Source organism: Rhyacophila brunnea, unplaced genomic scaffold, assembly GCF_057557595.1.
Source record: "Rhyacophila brunnea isolate RB1 unplaced genomic scaffold, BYU_Rbru_1.0 scaffold_15, whole genome shotgun sequence".
Lineage (NCBI taxonomy): Eukaryota > Metazoa > Arthropoda > Insecta > Trichoptera > Rhyacophilidae > Rhyacophila > Rhyacophila brunnea.
The window spans coordinates 38,449,588-38,469,900 of NW_028232806.1; the positions used below are offsets into that span (position 1 = coordinate 38,449,588).

Here is a 20,313-nt window from a genome sequence, read left to right on the forward strand (position 1 = left end):
TTTCATTTAATTATCCTTCACTATTGTCTCTATGCATCATCATAGAGTGGCGCTCAAACCGAGATATTTATATTTATTCCATCATTATGTAATTTATTATTATACAGGAACATCCAACGAATGAGTGTAGTAACCGGACAGGTAACTGAGGTCTTAGAGGCAATAAGTCAAACCACCCACGACCCTGCTTCATCCCATTTCCCCGAGTCTCATCCTATCCCTATCCTATATCCCTATCCTATATTCCCATCCATACCTATTCCTAAACCCCCATGTCAAAATTTAACATGACATTGGCACCCAACAAGCATCGTGTTTCTTTTTGAATATTTCTTTTCCAAAACACGATGACTTACCTCCCAAAGACTACAGTTATTTGTTTCGGATTGTGAACTCGTTCGTTATTTTGTCCTAATATTCTAAATTTTATTTGTTCCGTTAATAAAACTTTAAATTTTGCTAATCACGATTTCATACAATAATTGTTACCGTAACGGTATTTTGTTTTCAGAGTCATTAGTTCTAATTATACCGATTTTTGCCGGCTGACTTTTAAATTTTTTGATTACCGTCGTGTGACATCGCTTGCGTGCGCTTCCGTATCGGGCGTGATTTTAGACGCACTTTGATAATTATTCTATTTCTTATAACTTATTAAACTTGTAAATTAATTAATGACAAATTAAAACGTATTATTTGCGTTATATTTTTCTTAAAATTTTCTGGTTCGGTGGTCGTAACTATGTGTGTTATATTTTTCATATATTTATATAGTCTTTTATTGACTTACGCGGTACTTGCAAGAGACGTCGGACTAGTCTATGCGGTATGCGCAGAATGGCGATCTAAATGATAGAGATCAATACGTCAATTTTATCATTGTCCTTGTGGAATTTATTTAATTTTGTGTTGTAAGTTACAATTATTCCTTCGCAAATTAATATTAAGAGTGTTATATATGGTTTACACCTAATTTTGAAATACAATTTGCACATTTATCATCAATACATACTTCTTCTATAATTTATGTGATACCCACATTATTGGTATGGAAATGTCAATATTTGGGCATCGGAATTTGTGTTAACCATTGATTGTTTCAGCAAAAAGTTTGTTTAATGTTTAGTATGGTGCTATAAGTGATTTAATAAAGTTCCAAAGGAGAAGGAAGGATGTTAAACTAGGACGATATCGACATGAACATTTATATACCTACTGGATGACAAGAATTATTAACCTCAAATTTGACAGAACCATTGGATTGAAACATACTATGTGGATGTAACACCAAATCAATTGGACAGCTGGATGAACCTTATTATGGAATGGAGTTTACAAAAGGTCCTTTCGTTCCATTTCTATATTGTGAATAATTAATAATTTCTATATCTCGAATAAAATCATTATCGGGTCTTTCATTTTAGTCGGCAGTCGCGCTGTCATCGATTATTTGAGTGATATATTTTCATTCTTGTTAAAATTTGACACTAAATTATTCTGAATTCATTTCTTTTTAATTATTAACTTTCTATTCATTTTATTTTGCTATTACAATTAATTATTTGCGACGGTAGAATACATTTATTTCGGATTATGTTTTTTTTTTTTTTTTACATTGTTTTTTCTTACTTGTCTGACAGTTCGATATTAGTTTTTCAAATCTGTTCTTTTTTATAATGTAGACAATTGAAATTATTAATTTCGCGTTCATTATCGATAAAATTGAAGTAATCTTTCGTTCATTAAAATAGATTTAGTCATTTTTAATTCCTATTCAATATTCATATTTCAAATTGATTTCTGTTTACGTTAAAACGTCAAGCGCGCTTACATTTGCGGTCGCTAGATGACACCTTCATAGAATTTATTTGAAATATTTAATTTCAAGATTCTGTTCTTTCGTGGGAATGATTAGTTATTATACATAATTAATTATTTTTACAGGTGAATATTTTTAATAAAATTTTCCTTCTTAATTCCTATATAAAACTTCCGTCTACATATTTTTTTGAATCAATTTAATTTTTTCTCTCCTGTCAATCCTTTCTAATTTAAAGACATATTTTTTTTAAAGCTTTTTGATTTCATTCTAGATGCTTTCACTCAACTATATGCAACTTTCCGTCCTCTCCTAATTTTTTAAAAAGCATATAAGCTAACATTAATTAATATTTTTAAATTCTTTTTTTTCTCTTTTCAAATCCTAGCATCCGCTATTTATTATTCATAAACATTCAATTTACTTTCACTTAAATTATTAATTACATTCTTTTTGATTTTGCAATTTTTTTTATATAAATAAATAATTATTATTTAAAACTTCCATATAATATGCATTTAGAGTACATTTTAATTTTGAATATTCTCTTTCATTGATATTTAAAAAATTTTCTTTGAGTATTAAAATATTTTTCTTTCAAATACAATCTGGAATTTGATATTTAATTACATTTACATTTGAACTAACTAAATTATTTTTTCTTTCAATTCAACCTGAATTTAATAATTGATTAATTTTTTTTGCTTGTTTAGCATGCTTATTACTGGGCAATATTTTACAATGCTGATATTTAATTTATTATCAACTATGTTTGAAACCTTTAGGAGTTATCAAACCTTCATTCATTATGACACACACAATGTCAAAGATTTTTTCTTTTATTATTATGGAAAGGTGTGTTTCCGTGCTAATGACACTTAACCAATTATTTTGAATTTTGTCAGGGCCGCATTTTAATAATGCCTATTTATTAATATTCAATTTTTTCGTGAAGGAATTTTGTACTGTTTGGTCTTTTGTCTATTACACACCTCAGATATTTATAAATTATAATTATTATTTTTGCTCTTTTACAAGCTTCTTTTTTGGATTGATTTTTTTTATCGAATTAATTATCGCAAATTTTATACATATATTATGTCATTGAGTAATATTTTCTATTATAAATTCTATATTTCTTTATTTCAATTTCTTTGTGAATTTTTACTCACCTATGGTAAACTATTTCAGTTACTGACTTCTTTCCTGCACATGGCAATACACCCTTGTTCCGGTGAACGTCCATCGCAAAGGTGGTGGTTGCAGACCTTTCGGGAAGGAGGCCTACTCAATTCATACCACACATTCAGCATCTGGACCTACTTTTGGTAAACAAGCATAGTTCTAAAATCCACCATAGTGCCAGGATGAGAGTTATGGTGTTCCCGGAAGACGCAACCGCTGTCTTAGCGTTTGGAAGGGCCTGTCAGTTTAGCTACCTAGTGATAAAATATCTATATTTAAAATTACCTACAATTGTCTAATTAAGTACATCGCGCTGGTGATCGTGTGATCTTTAATTATACCAGTTGCCTTTGTACTTGTTTTTGCGTGACGGTTTTGTTTGCTATTTTTATAATATATTTTTTTTATTGATTGTAGTGATTGGTTATACTTGTTCTGTTCAATGTATCTTTGTCGGTACAGGTTGCGGGGAGATTTTATTATTATTTGTTGGCTGCTAGCTCCTTGGAAGTCGTGGGAACTGAAGGTGTCTCACTACTGTCCGGTTTGTTTTAGTGATCCGGGGTGCCGAAGATGTTCCTCGGACGCGTCTGATTTTTTTTCTCTAGCAGTCAACCCTCTTGGTATTTGGGTTGAACTATCGGTGCTGAAGACGGTCCCGTTAGTCCCCTCTCTTTTTGGCGTTGGAATCTGCCGCTGATTGTGTGGATTCCACCGCACTCTGATGTTTATGGTGGTGAGTTGGCAGGCGTGATGCGAATAATAGAAGCGATCGTCTGTCGACACTGATGATGTTGTGCAGCGGCCTGGACTGTATGAAGGAAATCAACCTACTTATCAAAATTCCTTGAGGGAAGAAAGTGGACGTTATAATACGATCTCTTTAGCCTTTCATTTTTTATTTTTTGCAGCCCCAACTTGAATGTCGGACCAGTTGCGAACCATGTTGTTCTTTAATTACATTTAGTTTCCGATGTGTTCATGGTTTCCTCGTCGTTGCCTGGTTTTCGTGTGGTGCTTCCTTAACTTCGTTTTTTTTTGCTCATCCGGATCAGGTCTCTTCTTGCTGGATTGCTAACAGCAAGGAGGGAGTTGTCTCGAGATGGCGTCTCGGGTTTGGCGGGATTGAGTTGGTCCAGAATCTGCGGCGGAGTATTTTAAGTAGTTAGCTTTAAGTGTGTATGAAAGGGATATGGCTAGTTTTGCTATCGCGAGGTTTTAGAGTAGTTTGAAGCAGAGCCGTATATTCTGGAACGGACGATATCTTGCTACACCATTGTAGACTTTAACGTAGTATACTAAAATCGATGATTAATTTTAATGTTATATTTTGTACTAGGAATTCTTTTCTAGCTTAGTTTCCTCCTTGTTCGCGTTATTTTATTTGTGGGAGCGCTGCTTGGGATCCGGACCATGGCTTGGAAGTCCATCACACGTCATTTGTTCTTTCAGGCTTAACAGAGAATCCACATCACAGCTGTTGGTTGTTAGCCACACTGTTATTTTTATTCAGATTAGACATCTGAAAGTAGTATATTTTAGTAATGTTCTTTTTAAATATTCGGACGGTGCTTGACGCACAGTATTTATTACTTTCCGACAGATACGCCCTCACGCAAAAGCAAACTGGCACTCATTGTTTATTAATTATTATGTTATTTGTTCGAACCAAGTTGGTGAATTTATTGTATTGATTATTTTTTATTATGTATACTTGCCAAAAACCACGGCATATACGATTGAGAATTTATATTTTTTGCTTTGTGCACTTTATAACTTTTGCCAACTATTAAAGGTTCATCTTTTTTTCAATAACTTAATATCATTTGAAATCAATTTATTAAATCATTCACTGATCTATTATTATTTTCAACTTAATTACTCAATGCTTATATTATTACTCAAATTATAGAAGCAATTTTAATTTCTTGAATATGATTCTATTAATTACTCTATTATATTATACTATTTTTACAATTTTATCAATTTAATGAATTGAATTAAATTTCTTAACTAAAATATTAATTCCTTTATATACAATATATTAATTTATTATACCATTTCATATATTATTATTATCTGAGGTGCATTTATGTAAATTTTTTGGCTACTATTTCAATTTTTTATACTGATATCAAATCTTTTCAAATTAATAATTATTATACAACTCTTCCTATCTTTTTGGAAGCTTTATCCAAATCAATTTTTATATATTCTAAATATTGCAGTTTTACACTGCTGGGTTGAATCCCCACTATTTGTTTTGATGTGAATTATCTGTGATAAATTATAATATTTTATATATTTCTATATACACGAGCTTAGGTGTTTTTATATTTATTAGATCTTTTTCAAAATTTATAACTTATTGGTGGACCGGTTAGGTAGGGTAAATCTACGAGACCTCTCCCAGCTCTTCACTCTTCAGCAAATAATCTTCTTCGTTTTTTGGATTCTTCATAAGCCTCTCCCTCTGTCACCAAATAACAGAGTGGAAATTACATCTATATGTCTCCTTCGCTTCGCCTGTAGCCGCGCTATCTCTAAGCATGCCGTCCATGATGCCCAACCCCTGGGAGGATTGATGCTATCAGAAGACCCCCCCGAGAAGTTGACAGTCGAAGTCCTCGCTAGGGCTTGTCCTTCTCTTACCGAGGTTGGAGGTAATGTCATGTTATTTTATAACATAACACACTAAGTCAAGGAAGTCTTTACGAGGGCAACACTACGCAAAAGTACGACCGGATCGCGCCTGCGCACGGGATAGTTTGTACGGAGTTCGTCACACTATTTCCGGCGTTATAGGAGATAGCGGGCTTTTTACACGAAGGCGAAGCAGGAGTCGTTCTCTCAGTCTTGATCGTTCGAAGGAAGCAGACGTCTTGGCCAGTTCCGGGCCTCGGGCCCTGGGCACAGGGCTTTCGATTTCCTGACGTTTTGGAGACGTGGACGATGGCCATCTGAAGGACGTCCCCCCCACGCCAGGAGATCGGAGGAACTCCACGGTCCCCACACGTTCGAAGACGCACTCCTCGATTCCGTCCTGGAAGGAATCGAGGGCAGCGAAAAGGCTGAGGAGCCCTTTGTGTAATCGGTATTTATTGTCATTTTATGTTACGGTCCACCGACCGAATTAGCTTTTGGGTTTTTGTTCTAATTTATCTAAATATTGTATCGCTTTAGGTGCTCGTGATTCACTTAAGTAATTATACATTTTTATACACTGTAGCCCGCAAGTTATCTTATTTATTAATATACAATTGTTGCAATTTCTCTACTTGCTTTTCATTTAATTATCCTTCACTATTGTCTCTATGCATCATCATAGAGTGGCGCTCAAACCGAGATATTTATATTTATTCCATCATTATGTAATTTATTATTATACAGGAACATCCAACGAATGAGTGTAGTAACCGGACAGGTAACTGAGGTCTTAGAGGCAATAAGTCAAACCACCCACGACCCTGCTTCATCCCATTTCCCCGAGTCTCATCCTATCCCTATCCTATATCCCTATCCTATATTCCCATCCATACCTATTCCTAAACCCCCATGTCAAAATTTAACATGACAACAGCATTTTCATCATTACTGGTAATAAAAAATAAACACAGGTCATGTCTTTCAACGGAAACTTTGGAGCAAACCCTGAAAATTAGCATTTTAAACATTGTACCGAATATTGATTTCTAATGTAAAAATATGCAATCACACCCCTCACATTAAATTGTTTTTAGGCTATAGCTAAAATAAATTTATATTTAATTTTTGTTTGTTTTTATTTTTAAGTTTTGCTTTACAACCAAGTAGATGAAAGAATGGTCTATTATTTTTGATACAAATGTATTTATAATAATAATTAATGGTAAATAAAGTACTGTTGGTCACGAAAGATTAATTTTTTTGGAGAGGGGAGCCTTGGATTTTTTTTCTGATTTCGGGGACCGTGGTATGAAAAGGTTTGAGAAGCACTGCTATAGTACATGTACTCGGAAAAATATGACGAATACCGAACGGTATATCTCGTACGTATGCTCCAGTAAAGGCACCTTTTCACGCTATTTCTTATCGCCATAAAATGTACCATATTACCATGTAAATAGTACCATAAAATGACAACATCGCTTCTAGCTTACTCTTGAAGAATGAGCTTGGAGAGACAGTTAGTACTTTTAGGTGTAAATAGTTATTGTCACGATAGTTTAAAATACGCAATTTTGCTGCCAGTAAATCCATGTACGTGTACAGGCGCTATTAAGTTAGTTTGACAATACCTACATAATTATAGCGCACGATGTTTCACATAACCATTATTACCACTAATAACTATTAGAGATAACATTAATTTAACAGCGTAGGTATTTTATTTATTCAATATTAAATACACACAAGGTTTTAAGAATGTTTGATTCTTTATTATAAAAATATCGTAATTTAAAAAAAAACCGCAGAATAGACAAATCTAGAAAAAAACGTTGGACCGAGTGGGACTCAAACTGACGTCTTTCACTTTCCGGATGAGTGTTTTAGCCTCTAAGCTATCGATCCGTCTATGATTCATGCGAATTATTTTGATGTTTGCGTTTTATTTTTGAAATTATACTTCTTTTGGGGCATTTTGTAGAGAGTGAAATTGAGAGCTGCACGCGCACACCGTTACGAAAGTGCGCGACAGTATGAAGTTAGCTGCGAATCAGTCAGCTGTATACAAATGCAAGTTTGATTCCATGCCATTAGCAATTCCTTTGGTAAACAAACGATTAAACGTCAGAGTGACATTTGTTAGTTTAAAAATAAAAACAACGAGAATTAATTATATAATTTAGCAGATAATATAAGGTAAATTGTATATAAATAAACCAACGGTGCTCCAATAAGCGTTCCTTTTTCTTGAGTGTGTAATTTAACAAGATAATTAAGAACTAGTCGAAGAATCTAGGTTATCACATGTTTTGTTTTTGTTACGCCAAAGAAGTATAACTTCTAACGCGCGTACATAAGTACAAACACCGATTTTTTTATTATTCAACGTATATTAACATGAATTTTCTCAATTCGTTACAGCCATGTCCTGAGAGTCAAGACTTTAGGGCTCGACAATGCGCTGCCTATGACCAGGTTCCATATGAAGGAGCTATCTTCTCCTGGGCTCCTCACTACGAAGAGACAGAACCCTGCGCTTTAACGTGCCGAGGAACGCAACAGCACCACCCACAAGTAAGAATAAAATAATTATACAATTTATAGATACCGTTGACATTTTAGTTATTACGATTGTAATAATAAATCATTAATAATTATTTGTTGAATTCATGCTACATTTCATCAGCCAGAATGGTTGCACTCTTGGAAGAAGACCTCCCCTAGCTCCTTCCACTTCTCAATTCAAACACCCGTAGAACTTAATAAATAGTTTTGAAGCATATTTTTGTATTTAAATTTTTTTAATTAACTATTTCTTTGATTCAACGAATAATTCACAAGACTTAAGAATGTTATATTCTAAGTAGCTATTGAACATATACGTAATTTTGAAAACACTTCTGAAAAAATGTAACCAATACTACCAATACTACAACACTAAAATATCTTGGAGTAATCCGTGACGTCGGTTAGTTATCATAGTGATACCTACTTTAATTTAAAATACAAAAACCGATAGTCAATCGTAGCTCAATTTGGAAAGTACGTCAGAGAGTACTATAAGAGCAAATAGTTAAAATTTGTCGTAATTACTATGGAAGCTTTAGCATAGTGGTCTATGCGCGGCGTGCGCGATACCCAGCGATGCAGGTTCGACTCTGCGGGGTCTTACCTTTTTCAAAAAGATTTTTTCTATTTGTTATAATACATTTTCTCAGAAGTGTTTTTAAAAATGATGTATGTTCAATAATTAGAATGTTACATTCAGTGTTTTCAAAATGATACGAGTATATATGTTAAATATTTTTATAAGTTACATAATGTCATTGTCAGCCTAATAAATGATATGGATGTTAAATTATATTTTTTACAATGTGTCAGTTTTCTGGTCTCGAAGAGGTTACATTGGGTATACAAATGTTATGTCACATTGGCACATTTTTTTATTTCAAAATAATTACTGCCAATATGCCTAAAGTAAATGTTGTGTTTTAATTACTATTTCAGCAGGATGCTGCACCATTGATAATCGGAGATGCCGACGAAGAAGCTTTAGTGGTGGTTCAACTTGCGAGCAGGGTCCAAGATGGCACCAGATGCCGCCCCGGAAGCCTGGACATGTGCATCAACGGAAAGTGCCAGGTACTGTCCATAAAAAATATATAAATTGTCTTGCCATTTCTCGCAGTACTCCACTAACATAGGTCCGGCTTATTACTGAATGCCAATAAGGGTGCACCCGAGCTTTAAAAAAAGCTCATAACGCCAATTCATCCGGGACACAATCATCGATCACCAATTGCGAATAAAGTAGAATATTTGCATTGAAGTACTTTTATCCAGACAGTTTCTATCCTGATTATTCACCTACACTATAATGCAACAGTTTTAGCAAACACACTTTCTCAATTTTGATAAAGTATTCAGGTTAAAACTCAACATTTCGTGTTTGTATGTGTGGCTTACAGTTTAGTTTATGGTAATCTTATATAATTAACAAATACTTAGAGTGCTACGTTAGCCTGTCTCTATAAACCATTCAGTTCTATTTACGATTCCCAATCTCAAGTCAGTCAAACTCAGCCTCTCTACATTTTTCTTAACGTTGTCCGATCATCTCTCATTATTCTGGGGGCTAAGTTCATTCCGGAGTTCTTTCATAAACCTTAGTAAGAGCTCTATATTCATCGCAAGGAACAATCGGCTAATCTGAGTCCTCGGGCCTACAAGATAATATGGACTATATTGGGCTTAAATTAATCCACGTTGCGCTACACAACTTTTTTCGATTTTTCAAATATTAAGAGTCCATGTAGCAAACATTAGTTGAACACTTTACGCTCAATACACAATGGGAGGTCACATTCGAAGATAATATTCAGGCGCTCAAATACACTCCCTGCCAGGTTTCTTCTGCGATGGTTCTCGTAATTTATTATGTACCTACATAATATACTTTTGTATGGTTTTACTGGAGTTACAAGGTATGAAAACTGACAAATTACAGTTTCGGAGATAATACAAGGAATGAAAAATGTATTTTTTCTACAGTTATTTTTTGTTACAATAGGTATATAAACGGGTCGATAGACAATTAAATTTACTATAGCATTGAATACCTAACTCATCTTAGGCCAAACGTGGAGTTACAATCTGCGCATTTAGGTGACGATATATTTTTTTAAATACTGTAAGTCCCAAAGACTGCGATGGGCGGGATATGTGGAGAGAATGCCTGAAGTTAGAGCGCCAAGGATCATGACGAAGTGGCCACCCCAACGGAAGAGACCCAGAGGCAGTCCAAGGAGATGGGCTGAAGCCGTAGAAGTGGACTGGCTTCATATAGGAAGACCCGGTAACTGGAGAAGTGTGGCGAGAGACCGGAGTGAGTGGAGAGCGGTTGTGGAGGAGGTCAAATCCCACCCCGGGATGTAGCGCCGTGGAAGAAGAAGAAGATATTTTTTTACCATGTCCAATCCTAAGAATTTCATATAGGCCTCCATTGAGTAGAGGTTGCTTTAACAAAGTTTTGTTTTGTTTGCGATAAATTGATTTTAGATATTTGATCAACCTATTAAGTCCATTCTTTGGGTTCAAAAACACATTATAATACAACATGTGATTTGTTTAGCAAGACCCGTAATTCGAACCCAGGACCTACGACATTATAATATTATGAAACGCTTAGTTTCAAAAGCCCCTAAAACGATTTTAGTTAGTTCTGAGAAAAAAATGAGAAAACCCCATATCTATTAAATCTGTGAACTTTGTGTGGTACTGTTCGGTTATCAGGAATACAGCGGAAAACTCATTTTGAAAATAGCCGAAAAACTGGATTATTTGTTAGTTTGGGTTAGTTTAGGTTAGGTTAGGTTGGGTTAGGTTAGGTTAGGTTAGGTTAGGTTTGGTTAGGTTAACCTAACAAATAATCCAGTTTATCGGCTATTTTCAAAATGTGTTTTCCGCTGTATTCCTGATAACGGAACAGTCCCCTTTATATATTTATTTTTTAATTCGTACATTCTAACTTATTTTGTGGCTTATCCATTTTAGGGGTATTTGAAAATCACACCCGAACATTTTAGCGGATTTTGAAATTTACCCTAATTTTTTATCATACGGTTTTTGGCGTTTTTAACTCATTCACTGCTGACTAGTTAATTACCATAACTCGGTCAGTGCTAAAGACACGCCTGACGTGTAGCAATTAGCATGATAATTAAATGTGGTAATTAACTGGTCAGCAGTGAAAGTATATGTATCTAATAGCCACACGCCAGGCGCGTTCTTAGCACGGAATGTGCTATCTTTGGCTATCATATAGGTATTATAGGTAACAAAAATATCCATCTAAATACAATATATATCTAACTCAAAAATTTTCAAAAACCGTTTTATTGGGATTTGAAACTAGGCGCATCATATCCTGATACGTTATTCACTACGCTATTGTGGGTGTATATTACAGTTATTATTAATAATATATGTTTGTTTAAGTTTCAATCCAATTCACGTAGTAATAAAAAATTACAAAAATCTTTAATATTGTATAAGGACTTAATTTTCTTTTGGAGTAAGTACGATGGCAAAAACATCTCAAATTTTAACATCGCCCATAAGTGCGAATTTTCAGCAGCTGAAATAGCTCCCCAGCGATCGCTATAAGTCGGATAATAGTGATACAAAAGTATATCCAAGTATGTTAATACAAACTTTTATCTACTTTTGGGGAGAGAAGTTTTAATACCAAACGTCCTTCGCAAAAACGCTCGGAACGAAATTAACTATGTACCCACTCGTTCTTCGCTTAATGTAATAGTAGGTAATTATATTTGATTTTCTAGCGAGCTGACTTAGTAAGAGATAACAAAGTTTCAGAAGTGTACACATAGTTAGTTTATTTTACTGAAAAGTTTTTTTCTGTCATGGATTATTCTCCTATTAAATTATATAAAATACTCTATCGGCAATGACGCACTATCTTGGGAGTATAAAGATATTTGAATAAAACAACACTTAATAAAATTTATTACGAAATATTATTATAAAGTATCAGAGCCGCATAATACCTGAGGAGGTATTCGGTTCGATAATTATATAAAGTTAAATATAAAATTTAAAATATAAATCGTTCTAAATAAATGAAATAAATTTTCTTGTCATATCAACGAATTTAATTTACTTTACATAAAATACTCAAGTTTTTTTTATGTAAATCATTCTTCAGTATAATAATATCTTATTCTTATGAATTCAAGCTCTGTACTATTCCATTTAAATCGTATTTTGCGACCCGGGTTTCGCCTTTCGGCATCTTCAGGCGCCGTATACACTCACCAAAGGTAAACACACACTGACAACAAACACTCTTTACTCTAGCTTATATAATAAATCAATACAATAAAGTAGGTAAAAACTCCATTACCTACCGACCAAGTCAAAGGTCACAAAAAATACAATAAACAAATTATGAATAGTTGAAGTGTCAGTAAAAAACCTAAGTAGTAAAAACCCTATCTTATTAATAACAATACACTCGATAGCATATTATAATAAATTGTCAAAACCTAATAATAGATCATTATTATTTATAACGGATCATTATTCTTTGTACACAGCGCCTGAAGCTGCCGAAAGGCGAAACCCGTGTCGCAAAAAACGACTTAAATGGAATAGTACATAGCTTGAATCCATTACAATTTAAATTCAAATTCCATCAAGTACCTTCAGTCAATAGTATTAATATGATAATATCTTATACTTATTATACTGTTTTTCTTAAAATTAATAAATTGTATATACATAATTTCAAAACAACTCATGCATATAATATAATGCACATAATATTATTATGTACACACTAGAAAAAATCATTTTGTAGAAATAAATACGACACCCGACGTGACTTGAACCTGTATCTGCTTGATTCGCGCCAGTATATCTTTCCAATTAAGCTACGGGCATCTTAGTTAATTACGACAATTTTAAGAAGTAGTTTTTACATGAAATGCTTATCGAATTGCGTTATAACGTCGGTTTTAGTATATTAAATTACGGTAGGTATCAAATTAATTCCTTAATTACTAACCGACGTCACGTATTACTCCATTATTTAGTTTTTGTAACGTACTTAGACATGCTAATAATTTATTTGGTAAAGCATACAGGCGCGAATCCAGCAGAATACAAGAATCAAGTCCCGTCGGGTATTGTATTTTTGTCTACAAAATGATTTTTTCTAATGTGTATATGCATGAAAATAACATGTTTTCGAATTATGTATATTCAATATAATATAGAATGTTACATTCTGATATCTTGTGTCTTATTTGTTGAATAAAAAAAACAGTTTATTAATAAATTTTATTTTAAATTGTTAAAGCAAATCTTCTTCTACATAGATGGAGCCTAGACGTCAATATACAATGTACAAATGAAACCCATAATATAAAATGTCATACAAATTAAGGAATTTGGACGATTGTTGTTTAAAAAATAGCATTTACGTAAAACTAGAACTAATTTTAGTGATTTTAATAATAAAATTAAATAACAGATAATCTTTTGATTGTATTGGTACCTCCAACTCATGATTTCCTTCTTTTTTTATACATTTTAGATTTTCAATTTACACTGTAACAATAATAATTATTAGATATTTTATTTATAAAGTCAATTTTTTTAACACAATATAATATCCACCTTCCACACCCACGGTGGCCGCGCGGCTTAAGCATTGGACTATAACGCCGTGGGTCTTAGGTTCGAATCCTGGGTCTGGCAAGTACACATATTATTTTTCAATGTGTGTGTGAGTCAGGGTATGGACCTAATAGGTTGAGCAAGTGGCTGACATCCATTTCTCGTAAAAACTTAATCTGTTAATAGAAACCACTACTCTGTGGAGGCCCATATGATCCTATTAGGATCAGACATGGTCGAAAGAAAAGAATACCCACCTTCTCCGACGTAGAACGTATTCCGAATTTAGTGAAATTGTTTACTTTGCCGCGCGTAGAGTCTTAAAATATATTTTATTTTATTTGATTGATGCTAAACATTTCCGATGGTGACCCAGACAAGAAACCATACTGTGTTTTATTTATTAATTTATGGTGTTTCAAATAATTTCTCACCATCCAGTGCTCAAATTGTACACTATCAATAATTCCCATCTTAATAAAAAAATAAATCATTTCTCCGCCTTGTCGTTGAACGTATCACAACGTAATGAAAAAAAACTGCGAAACACCCCGACATCGAAAGTGATTTGCTTCTCTGAATGTGCCAGTCTATTTATTTCCCTCTCGCTTCCCCCCCTTTTATCGCCCCATTTCCATCTCTACACCCACCCACCCCCTCCCCGATTCCCACCGTGTCATTTTTTTAAAGTGATTTATCCCTTTTCGTTAGACATTTTTTTATTTTCCATGGGAAAAATTGATCACACCTGAGATGTAAACTGCCGTAACTATGTGATAAAAATAAGTTTAATTAACTACTTATTTTATTCAACGAATTATTCACAAGGTTTAAGAATGTACCATTCAAATTATTGAACATACATAATTCTGAAAACACGCGTGAGAAAATATGGCCAATAGAAAAAATCTTTTTCAAAAAAAATAAGACACCCGGCAGGATCAAACCTGCGTCTCGTGGGCTTCGCGTCCTGTCCATTACCACCATGCTACGACTGTCATGCTTAATTGTGATAATTTTTTTTCAAAATGAGTGACGGTAGGCGATCGATTTTTTTATTCTAAATTAAAGTATTTATTACTTTAATTACTAACCGAGGTCACGGACCACTCCAATATTTTCTGTTGTAATTTACTTGAACTTGCTAATAATTTTAATTAACTATTTCTTTTATTCATCGAATAATTCACAAGGTTTAAGAATGTACCATTCTAATTATTGAACATTCATACGTACAGAACATACATACAGGTTCGATCCTGCCGGGTGTCTTACTTTTTTGGAAAAAGATTTTTTCTATTGGCTTTCTATTTTCTCGTAAGTGTTTTCAGAATTATGTATGTTCAATAAAAATAATATTATTATCGACCGAAAAGGAATTTCAATTTAAATTTTAATATATTTAAGTTTTTTACTATACCTAAATATGCCAAAAGACGAAACCGGGGTCGCAAAAACTCAAATGGAATAGTACAAAATTTAAATCCATTCGCATTTAAAATAAGTGTTTATTACAAATAATTTGGTCAACAAGAAAACAGCATATTATTATCAAATCCTTTATAATATACTTACATGATTTGGAACACCTTATAAAAATACAATAGGTATATTAAAATGTTTTTTTAAATGAAATGTACGTAGCATGACTCGAACCTGTGTTCATGGGATTCCGGCGAATGTGATTAATTATTTCATAATATCATTATGAATACATTACGTACATCATTTTCTATCTTTTTTTTTAACCAGCTTTACAATCCTATGTGGACCTGCGCTGTCTTACGAAGAAGTTTCTTAACAGATTTGTGTGTTACGAGAAATGCATATTAGCCACTTTATCAAAGGTCGATACTAATGAAATCAGATAACTATGGCTGACAAAGTGTAGACTATTTTTGGCGGATCTCCATAGCCTACCTTTATTATGGTTTGCTTTAGACAGGGCTTAATTAAATTTAAAAAACTAACCAATAACATTTGCAATTTTTATTCTTATTTCAATTGGGAAAATAAGTGTTAATGACAAAGTTTAGTCAGCACTATTTATGTCGGATTTATACAGCCCACCTCCACCTTTTGCTACTGATTAGCGAGAGTCACTAGCTTGATAACCAGACCGATGAGATAAATAATGTATCTCCACCAAAAAATATTTAAAAAAAAAAAAAAAAACTGAAAGTTATAACTATTCAAGTACCTAATATAATATATTTTTAATTAACTATTTTTTGAATATAACATTCTAATTATTGAACATACATAATTTTAATAATAAAAAAAATAGTTAATTAACAATTATTAGAAAGTTCAAGTAAGTTACAAACAAAAAATCTTGGAGTGATCCGTGACGTCGGTTAGTAATTAAAGTAATACATACATTGATTTAAACTGCAAAAACCGATCGCCAATAGTAGCTCAATTTGGAAAGCGCTTCAGTGACTATAGCCAATAGTAGTTCAAATTTGTCGCAATTAAGTAAGACTCCTTTAGCATAATGATCTATGTGCGTAGGCGCGATATCCGATAGATGCAGGTTCGATTCCTGCGGGGTGTCTTACTTTTTTCAAAAATATTTTTTCTATTGGTTATAATAACATTTTCTCAGAAGTGTTTTCAAAATTTAATAATGTATGTTTAATATATTTCAATTTAAAATTTGACGTTTTACCTGTTCGGCGAAAAGTTTATTAGTACAGGGAGCGCCCGCTATTTTTCCGGCGCGCGCGCTACTATGTGGACCTAAATTTATTCCTTCCGCCTCTGAATGACGTATAAAAAATTCACATTCTTTAACCTTTTGAATATGTGACAATGCCGCCGATAGATGGGTGGCGCTCGCAACCAAATTAGCCACCCCCATCTCCTGATTTATTTCGACACACTTTTTTTATTTATTTACTTCGTGTGGGGTTGGGACAATTTGACTTAATTTCCTGCTCATCCGATACGGTGCTTCCCGTTCGTTATGCCACAATATTCGCCTAAAATGGTGCTTAAATGTAGCGGACGGTATATAGCAGTGGCCAAAGTCGTTACCATTGTTTCTAGAATTGACGATTTTACACCTCTTGAGTGTAGTATTTTTATTGTTTATACGTAGGTACTAATTATCTATTATTAGGTTTTGACGATGTATTATAATATGCTTATCGTATGTATTATTATTAAGATAGGGGTTTTTTTACTGACACTTCAACTATTCATAATTCGTTTGTTATATTTTGATTGTGACCCTTGACTTGATAGGTAGGTAATAGAGTTTTTACCTACTTTATTGTATTGATTAATTATATAAGTTAGAGTTAAGAGTGTTCATTATCAGTGTGTGTTTGCCTTTGGTGAGTATACACAGCGACTGAAGATGCCGAAAGGTGAAACCCGGGTCACAAAAAACGACTAAAATCCATTAGAATCCAAAATTTTTAATTCAAATTCCATCAAGTAACTTCAGCCGGTAGTATTAATATTATAACTTTGCTCTTTTTTCCACTTTTTACTACACTAATAAGCCTTTTTGCTTGATTACCTCGAATAAAATTAGATCAAATGATATTCACTTATATTAAAAGATGTAGTAATAAATAAATAAATAAATAGATAATATATGTAAAAATATATTTTTAGAATATTTTTCATCATTTTCATTCTAGAGCCAGAGTGCAAAGTTATGAAGCATACACTCTAGGTCTAGGCTAGGTAAGTAACTGAAAAAAAATCCTAGGGCAGATATATTTCTCTCGGCCATGTCCGATCCTAATAAGATCATATGGGCCTCCACATAGTGATGGTTTGTATTAACAGATTTAATTTTTACGAGAAATGGATATCAGCCACTTGCTCAACCTATTAGGTCCATACTTTGACGCATACACAAATTAAAAAACAATATGTGTACTTGCCAGACTCAAGATTCAAACATGGGACCCACGACGCTATAAGCCGACGCTTAAGCCACGTGGGAGTTGAATTTGAACTTTGTTTAATCATTATTTACTACACATAAAAAGATTTATGTACTAAAATATGTATTTTACTTTTTAAAGAGGTAATGCCCGCAAACAGCAAAGCGAACTTATTTTAAAACATTATATAACCTCATTAGTCGATCTTCTTATCCAACAGGCCGCTAGGATAAAATCTACCACGCGTAATATAACATAGTTATAGATAATATACGTAATCGTGTTGTCTTTAAAAGCATGACTCTTTTCATATAGTGAGCCAGTCAGTACAAAAATCTCAAGGACAAATCGTTTCAAACGACACAAAAAAACTTTGGAAAATTCCAAGCCTCACTACGAGGTGTGACATCCACTAATCAAAACACTTATTTTTACTTGACTCTTTCTCTTTCTTCTCTTCGACCATGTCCGATCCAAATAGGATCATATGGGCCTCCACAGAGTAGAGGTTTGTATTAACAGATTTTGTTTTTACGAGAAATGGATGTCAGCCATTTGCCCAACCTACTAGGTCCATACCCTGACCCACACATATATTGAAAAACAATATGTGTACTTGCCAGACCCAGTATTCGAACCTGCGACCCACGGCATGATAGTCCAACGCTTATGCCGCGCGGCCACCGTGGTACTTGACTAGTATATACTTACTTCAAAGCTTATAAAACCGATAGAGAAACTCGTGATGTCTTTCACCTGATGATTGCATTTGAAATCCATTCACATTTTTTCGGGTTGTGACTTTTCTTCTCTACTTAACTTACCTACCAACTTATCTAGATTATTAGCCTCCCTACGTTCAATAAGGCCAGAAAAACCATGCATAATGTGCAGCTCCTCCAGGATTACGATATTCCTGACGGTCCATAAATTTGGAGTATCTTCCTCCAATACCACATCTCAAAAATATCCAGTCACTGTCTTTCTGTTGCTTTTAGTGTCAAAGTTTCTTCAGTGACCTGGAAAAGACAAGCAATCATACTGGACGCCTTGCTCTACCAAATTCTTTCTAGCCTAGATATACTTAGGTCTGTTTTGTTATTTGTGATTGTGCGTGATTATTCATCTAAATAACGATTTACACTCTTGTATTCATGGCGTAACTCGGGTGTTTGTAACGCGGTCGTACCAATGTACCCCTAAGATTTGGCGGAGACATCGATTCTCAAAGCTCAAAAGCCAAGACTCTTGAAGCTTAGTAAGATGCCATGTCTCACAGCCATACAGGAGCACAGGTAGCACGCACGCGTTAAACAAACGACATTTGGTCCTCACAGAATACAGCCTCCATCCAGTTCATGAGTAGACACAACAGCCTTCGGTGATTGAAGTTATCACGAAGAGACGATTTACGTGGCTGCTACATGTATTCCGGATGCCGCCAAAGAGTGCGGCACTTCGTACCCTTGTGGCACAGCCTCAAGGGTTCCGTCGCCGTGGCCGGCCCTCCCTCACCCTGCAGCGATGCTACAAAAGCGACCTACGTGCTACAGGTCTGACATGGCGGGAGGCGCAGGAGTTGGCGATGGACCGAGGGAAGTGGCGCCAACTTGTGCTTGCCCTATGCCCTAATGTTGGGACGTGACAGGGTGGAAGAAGAAGAAGAAGAATTCATGGCAGCTTAAGTCTTTGGTGGTTGCTCTCGTAGTTTGTTGTAAATAACAGCTACAGATGCTTCACATGATGTACATGGGTTTAGGTCAAAATCCCGAAGGCCGGAATCCCGAAGGCCGAAATCCCGAATACTAAAATCCTGAATGGTCAAAATCCCGAATGGCCGAAATCCCTAAAGCCGAAATCCCGAATACCGAAATCCCGAATGGCCAAATCCCGAAGACCGAAATCTTATTATCGAAATTATTTAATTGAATTGCAATGTGTTTGTCATTATACACTTGAAATTAAATAAGTCTTTTATAGTGACCGTCATATTTTCTATAAATGACTTTGCAATTTAACATTAGCTTTAGAAACTATTCTTCAGCTTTACTTAGGTTTCATATTAATAGAAGGTTTTTTTTTAATAACTGTAATTCAAAACTAGCTCTGACTTAAATTATTGTATTTATTTCCTGTTTCACAAATCTTAATATAAGCTACCCTTTCCGCTAAGTTTAATTAAATTACGAACACCAAGTAAATACGAATAATTCTGTATACGGAACGTTACGTTAATATTGCGTCAGTAATGAAATAAAACTCGTCCCAAACAAATAAATAAATACACGCCCTTATGTTATTATTCTGTAGTCCCATCCCTTATGGATACCGGGTAGCTTATAACCTTTCCACTCACACACATATAGTCGGAGGGTTTTAAGACATATTTAAATTAAATAATACTACATAAATACTTATATAAAATGGTTTGTACATTAAAAGAATTATTTAAAAAAAATCTTCTATCTTCTATGTAGGCTTCATTTATCTTTCGGTTAACCACCGCGTACGCTGCCGATAGTGCTATTCCATCCATCGGATGCCAATTTTTATCTA

General features: G+C 34.1%; 1 protein-coding gene across 1 annotated transcript in view; it reads left to right on the forward strand.

Annotated features, from left to right (window-relative positions):
• Nucleotides 1-20,313, forward strand: part of nolo (ADAMTS-like no long nerve cord) — a 704,571-nt gene that overhangs the window by 528,754 nt on the left and 155,504 nt on the right. The window contains exons 4-5 of the mRNA XM_085942742.1: nucleotides 8,072-8,224; nucleotides 9,158-9,292. Of these exons, the coding sequence (XP_085798868.1) occupies nucleotides 8,072-8,224; nucleotides 9,158-9,292 (288 nt within the window). The remainder of the gene's footprint in view (nucleotides 1-8,071; nucleotides 8,225-9,157; nucleotides 9,293-20,313) is intronic.